The 6,750-nt window shown below is 42.4% G+C and overlaps 1 protein-coding gene across 2 annotated transcripts; it reads right to left on the bottom strand.

Moving 5' to 3' along the window:
• Positions 1-3,930: 3,930 nt before the first annotated feature.
• LOC102863991 (myosin regulatory light chain 12B-like) lies at positions 3,931-4,449 on the bottom strand. 2 transcript variants are annotated; one of them, XM_006897520.1, is made up of 2 exons: positions 4,237-4,449; positions 3,931-4,092 (listed from the first exon to the last, which is right to left on the bottom strand). In XM_006897520.1, the coding sequence occupies exons 1-2, from the start codon at positions 4,447-4,449 to the stop codon at positions 3,931-3,933; spliced, it is 375 nt and encodes a 124-aa protein (XP_006897582.1). The 2 variants fall into 2 exon arrangements, with proteins under 2 accessions (XP_006897582.1, XP_006897581.1); XM_006897519.1 differs by having other exon boundaries at positions 3,931-4,449.
• Positions 4,450-6,750: the final 2,301 nt, after the last annotated feature.

The following is a 6,750-nucleotide window of genomic DNA, read 5'->3' as shown; positions in this document are numbered from 1 at the left end:
TTTGTAAGGAATAAATTATTGATTGTAAAAATTCTATCTTTTGATCTGCAGACTCATTTCTGTCACCAAGTCTGTATTTTCCAACTACCAGACTTTTTTCTTTGTGTCCAAATTTTGCATTCTGGTAATCAATTATTACTAGTGCATCCTGACTGTATGTTCAATCCATTCCAGACTGCAGAAGTTGGTAGAAGGCCTCAATTTTTTCATCTTTGACTTTAGTTGTTGGTGTGTGTATTTGAATGTAAACTGCATTAACAAGTCTCCCTTGTATGAAGAGTGTTGTGTCACTCACAACATTGTACTTCAGGATAGATGTTGAAGTGTTCTTTTTTACTATGACTGCAACACCATTCCTCCTGCATTTTTATTCCCAGCATGGTAGAGCATATCATCTCAGATCACGAATGCCTAGCATGTCGATGTTTATGCATTCTGTTTTATGTCTGTCAACTTCCAGTTTTCCCAAATTCATACTTTGTACATTCCATCTTCTAATTATTAATTGAAATAGTTAGGTTTCTTTCTCTCTTTTTTCCCACCTGATGTCGAATGATCTTAGCAGAAATCAGAGAATATCAATAGATTGGGTATTTGTGTTTTATTTACTGTGCAAAGCATCTGACTGTGGATAATAATAAACTGTGAAAATTTAATTATTATTTACATTGAGAAGAATGGAAATCCCAGAACATTCAATTATACTTATATGAAATCTATACCTAGGCCAAAAAGCTGTTTTCTGAACAGAGCAAAGTTCTACATGGTTTAAAATCAAGACTTGAGTGTGTCAAAGCTATAGGCTTTCTCCATACCTATTAAATTTGTATGCTAAGCAAATAATTTGAGGAGCTGTACTCTGTGAAGAAGAATGTGGCATCAGGATAGGATTAAGACTCATCAACAGCTTGTGTTATGCAGATGACACAACCTTGCTTGCTGAAAGTGAAGAGGACTTGAGGCTTTTGTTGCAGAACAACAAGTCTAGAGTCTTCATTATGGATTACATCTCAACATCAAGAAAACCAAAATCCTTACCATCAGGTTCATAGGCAACATGATAGATGAAGAAAAGATTGAAATTGACAATGATTTCATGTTACTAGAATCCACAATCAATGCTTTTGTTATCAGCATTTAGGAGATTGGAGCAAGGACATCAATTTAAAGACTAAGGTGCACCTGATTCAAGCCATTGTCTTCCAGTCACTTGTTATGCATCTGAGAGTTGGATAAGGATGACAGAAGAACCAATTTCTCTGAGTTGTGGTATTGGAGACGAGTACCAAACATTCCATAGACTGCCAAAAGAACAAACAAATTTGTCTTAGAGAAAGTGCAACCAGGGCGATCCTTAAAGGCAAGAATGATGGAATTTAAGACAAGGATAGTGAAATTTCATTGCACATAATTTTGGTAAGCCTTGGAAAAAGACAACATGCTAAGAAAGGTCAGCGAAGGAGGGGAAGACCCCCTACAAGATAGACTGACACAGTGAAGGTAGCAATGGGCTCAAGTATGTCAGAGATGATGAGAATAGGACAGGGTTCAGATCTGTTCACAGGGTCACTTGTGTGAGTTGTACTCGACTGGACAGCACCTAAAAATAACACCATACATCTCTCATCACTCCTCCCAACACTGCAAGCTTGAGTTCGAAAAGGAAGGATGGAAAAGAACATTAAAAGGAATCTGTATAGGAGCTCTGGTGGCCTAGTGTCAAGAAACTGTGTTGCAATCCCAAAGGCATGTGGTTCAAGGCCACCAGCTGCTCCATGAGAGAAGAATGGGCAGTCTCCTTTTGTGTGATTACTGCCTCTGAAAACCCGATGGAGGGTCAGTTATGGATCAGTTCAGATTCTACTATACACAACAATGACATGGAAATATTGGAAATTTATTTTTAAAAAATGTGGCTTCCCTGTCAAAGGTAGAACACATGTGAGACCTGGGGGGAAAAGGCAGTCTCATCATATTCTGAGCTCTAGCTCCCATGATAATTTTGTAGGTCAGAGTTTGGCCAAACAACTCTTCTGATCCGTGATGGGAGGTCTCTCAGTGGTAGTCAATTGCTGGCTTTACTCACATCCAGAATCTTGGTAGGGATGGCCAGAAGTCAGGACTCAGCCTTGACATTCCACAGGAGTGCCTACAGGTGGTCTCTCTCTCCTGTATACCAGCTCAACATAGTGACCTTGCAAGATGACTCAGAGCTCAAGGGAGCTCTGGTGGCCTACTGGTAAGAAGCTACACTGCAATCTCAGAGGTACATAGTTCAAATCCACCAGATGCTCTGCTGGAGAAGGAGGGACAATCTCCTCCTGTACCAATCAAATCTGATTAGACGGTATACACACATACACACCCACCCCCACCCCAAGATGACTCAAAGCTCCAAAAACAAGGGTTCCTGAGAACCAGGCAGTAGCAGCATAACTTTTTGTGACCCAGCCTTGGAAGTTATATAGAGCCAGTTCTGTCACACCCTGCTGATAAGCTCACTGAGATTAAAAAGGAGAAGGCAGAGATTCCACCTCTCCATAGAGTAGACACCAAAGAATTGAGGCCATGTTTTAAAACTATCACAATTGCTGGCCAAGTTGGCCTGTAGACCTCCATGCCCCCACCCATTCCTTCCAGCCACTTCTTTTGTCAGAGCTCACTTACGCTCACAGAAACTATCAGAAGCGTTCACTTACTCAAAATGTCAACTTCTTTACAAGTTTCCCCCATGTGGGCATTTTCACTTAAAAAATGTGATCTAAAAATGGCATGGTGTCACCCGAGGAATGCATTGCTAATGGTGGAATTTCAGGCATTTCCCACATGCCAGTAGGGATGTATTTTTAGGTCAAGGGACTTTCCTGTTGGAGACAGCTGGATGCTCCATCTACACTGAGCCTGTGGCCACGGGGTGTCAAAGGCAGGCAGACTCTGCATAGGTGGACTGCTCCTCAGTCCTCACTGAGGAGCAGACTCTGGTCTGTATGGGGAGAGGAGGCAATGGTGGCTGACTTTGAGCTAGTGCTCTACACAGATTGAAGCATGATGTGCATAGAGTTCAAGTGTGTTTGGGATTTAAACCTTTTCTGTAGCATTTACCAGACATTCTGCTTTCCTTTCTTCATTATTTTATTTCTCATTACTAACTTGCATCTTGTACTTCAAAATCAAGGGGCATGTTTTAAAAAACAATTATGGATGCATGATCTGAACTAGAATAATGCTGAACTCTGTTGGCATAGTCCATAGGGAGTTGTGTTTCTAACCCAAAGGCCACACCTCTCTGTTGGTTCGAAGCCACAGGAAAAAGATAGCCAATCTCTTCATGTGCTATGTACTGTTTCTGAAAACCCACTGGAGAGTGAGCTAGGAGTCAGTTCTGATTGGACAGCAATGGGTTTGAGCTTAAGAAAATAAGGTTAGGACGCAGACCAGTGACGTGGGAAGTCTGATGCACTGAGGATCAGTGACTTGGCAGCTTAACATCTGTGAGAAAACCTCTAACTCTGCAGCCCCTTTAGTGCCCAGCCCCACAGCCTTGCGGTGCTCCAGTCCCACGCCCCTGTTCGCAGTGGTGCTCCCCCACCCCCACTCCTCTGCAGTGTCCCAGGGACACTAGAGAGTTCTTCAAGCCACACAGAGACCTACCAACAGCCGTGGACTGTAGGATTTTGAATCAGAACTTTTTTTTTTCACTTTTGATTTTTATTCATAATTTGTTTTTCAATACAATTTACATCCTCATCCTCATTCCCATCCTGATTATACAGATGCTAGTGGCAGAAAAGACTGGAATAAATACATCCAAGGGAGAGGATAAGAGGCAAAGCTATGAAGCTACATGCATGTGCAGGCTCCAAGAGGTTGAGGGGGAGAGTGTCTTGGGAATAAACTCAAGGTAATTAGAGGGTTTCAGCTAAAGTTTGTTCAGTCCTCCTTGTCTTTTGCTCCATGTTTCAGGATACATGGTAACTCGATGTAATTGAAATTCCCCTTTTTGTTGATCAGAGCTTCTCCATAGAGCGTGTCTACTTCCTCATCTGTAAAGCGGTCCCCCATGGTGGTCAGCAGCTCTTTTAGGCAGTCTTCCTGAATGGTGCCTGTTGCTTCTTCATCAGAGCAGGCAAAAGCATTTCTGATGACATCATCTGGATCTGTCCCATTGAGGTTCTCCCCAAACATGGTGAGGAACATGGTGAAGTTGATGAGCCCTGGAGCCTCGTTCATCATGGCTTCCAGGTACGCATCCGTTGGGTTCTTCCCTAGAGAGGCCAGCACATCATGCAAGTCTTCCTTGTCGATGAAGCCATCTCTGTTCTGGTCAATCATGTTGAAGGCCTCTTTGAACTCCTGAATCTGGGACTTATCAAACTTGGCAAACACGTTGGATGTTGCACGCTGAGGGCGCTTCTTGGTGGTCTTGGTCTTGGCCTTTTTGCTCAACATGGTGGCTGTTTAACTTGTCAGATGCCTGGACCAGGCTGCGCTACATGAGGTGAGGAGGATGCGACAGCGACCCACTCAGAACTTTTGTTGGAGCTATTTATTTCGGAGCTACAGGAACACAAAGCCATGCCACAGATCTAGCCATCGCCTGAAGCCACCAGCCGAGCTGCTGTGGGACTGATCTGGCAGGAGAAAGGCCAGTAGGATCCTGACTGGGTTTTCTTGAGCACCATCAATTGCCTGGGAGAGTACCCAAGGGTGAGCCCACTGGTGGGAATTTGGCTGAGCTCTCTTGGGCCATGCCAATGGGACAGTGGTAATTTGTCTGAATTTTTGTGGACATTGCAGACCAGCAGGCGAGTGGGTTCGTGAGAATTTGACTTTGACTGCTTGGGTCCTGTTGGCCCCCAGGTAGGAGAACACCTGGGCAGGGACCACTGAGTGAAAACCACTGGGTGGGAGACGGAGAGCTGGAATTTGAGTAGGGACCCAAATCATGAGCATACCCGGACAGCTGAGGTCTGAGTGAGGTCCCCCAAGTGGTTTACCTGCTCTTGTGATCACCCCACCCCCATGCCTGTCCCACCCCATTTGGCTCCACACTTGTGCCTACACATCTGGTCAATCAACTTGCCTTTAATCTGGAACACCTTGACCTTGAACATCTTGTCTTACAAGAGGCTGCTCTCACAGGCTCTGAACTGAAATTTTCCTGGAGTCAGAAGTTCAGAGAAAAACACAAGTGGGGTAGCTGCCCGACTGATTTCTAGAGCATTGTCTTCAGATCAAGAGCATATCAAGCTAACCTACACACTACACAAGTGCAAAGCAAGATGTCAACCCCAAAGGGTGGCACAATATCAACGGATTTCCTGAAGTCAGAAAATCTGATGGAACCTTCTGACACAGAATTTAAAAGAACAGTGATTGAATATTTTCAATGGATGAAAGACAAAATTGAAGAATTATAGGATAATAGAAGCAAAAACTAGGAGGAGCTAAAAAAAACAAACAAAACAAAAGAAAACCCAAAACAATGTAGAGAAAACAAATGAGGCATTAGTGGCACTGGAAAAACAAGAAACCACGATCCAAAACATGAGGTGCAATGTTTCAGATACTGTCAACATGATGGAGGGACACATAAACAGAGTTGAGGAGATGGAACACAGAACCAATAAAATAGAAGACAGAATTGTCACCACTGATCAGCTAGAGCAAAAAGCAAACGCAAAAAAGAAGAAAACCTAAGATAATGTGAGAAATGTGCATCATTGGAATCCAAGAAAAGGAAGAAGCAAGTAAAGGCACTGAAAAAGTTGTGGAAGAATTGCTAGAGGAAAACTTCCCAGACATAATGAAGAAAGAGAGAATATATATTCAGGAAGCTCAGCGAACACCATATAGATTCGACCCCAAAAGAAAAATATCAAGGCATATCATACTTAAGTTTGCCAGAACCAAAGATAAGGAGAGAATCCTGAAAGCAACAAGGGAGAAACAAAGAGTAACCTGTAAGGGAGAACAGATAAGATTAAGTGCCGATTTCTCAGCAGAAAGCATGTGAGCAAGAATACAGTGGAAGGACATATATCAAACAATCAAAGAACACAACTGTCAACCAAGAATACTGTACCCAGCAAAATTATCCATCAAATATGAAGGACAGATCAAGATATTCCCAGAAATGCAAAACCTAAGAGATTTTGTAAAAACAAGACCAGCGTTGCAGGAGAGACTCAGAGATGTCCTTCTTACAGATGTACCACAGAAAGCTCCATGGTCCAAAGTAACTAGCAACAACACCAAAAAGAACTCAACACAATGATAGCAATAAAACCTAGCCTCTCAATAGTCACACTGAACATGAATGGTTTAAATGCACCGCTGAAGAGAAAGAGAGTAGCAGATTGGATAAAAAACAAAATCCATCAATATGTTGCCTACAAGAGACACACCTGAAAAATGAAGATAAAGACAGCCTAAAAATAAAAGGGTGGGGAAAAATATACCAAGCAAATGGCAACCAGAAAAAAGCAGGAGTAGCCATATTAATTTCTGATAAAATAAATATCAACGTAAAAACCATCACAAAGGACAAGGAAGGTCACTACATAATGCTGAAAGGGTCAACAAAACAAGAGAACATAACAATAATAAATATCTATGCACCAAATGAAAGACCAGCAAAGTACATAAAGCAAACATTAACAGAACTGAAAGAGGAAATCGACAACACTACTATAGTGCTGGGAGACTTCAATACACCCCTCTCAAGAAAAGATAGAACTACCAGAAAAA

This window comes from Elephantulus edwardii, unplaced genomic scaffold (genome assembly GCF_000299155.1).
Source record: "Elephantulus edwardii isolate Elephantulus edwardi_28Jun2011 unplaced genomic scaffold, EleEdw1.0 scaffold00210, whole genome shotgun sequence".
In the NCBI taxonomy this organism is placed as follows: domain Eukaryota; kingdom Metazoa; phylum Chordata; class Mammalia; order Macroscelidea; family Macroscelididae; genus Elephantulus; species Elephantulus edwardii.
This window is presented reverse-complemented; position numbering and strand designations above follow the sequence as displayed.

Excerpts from the sequence above, each read along its gene's own strand:
- LOC102863991 (XM_006897519.1), bottom strand. The coding sequence starts at position 4,449 with ATGTTGAGCAAAAAGGCCAAGACCAAGACCACCAAGAAGCGCCCTCAG.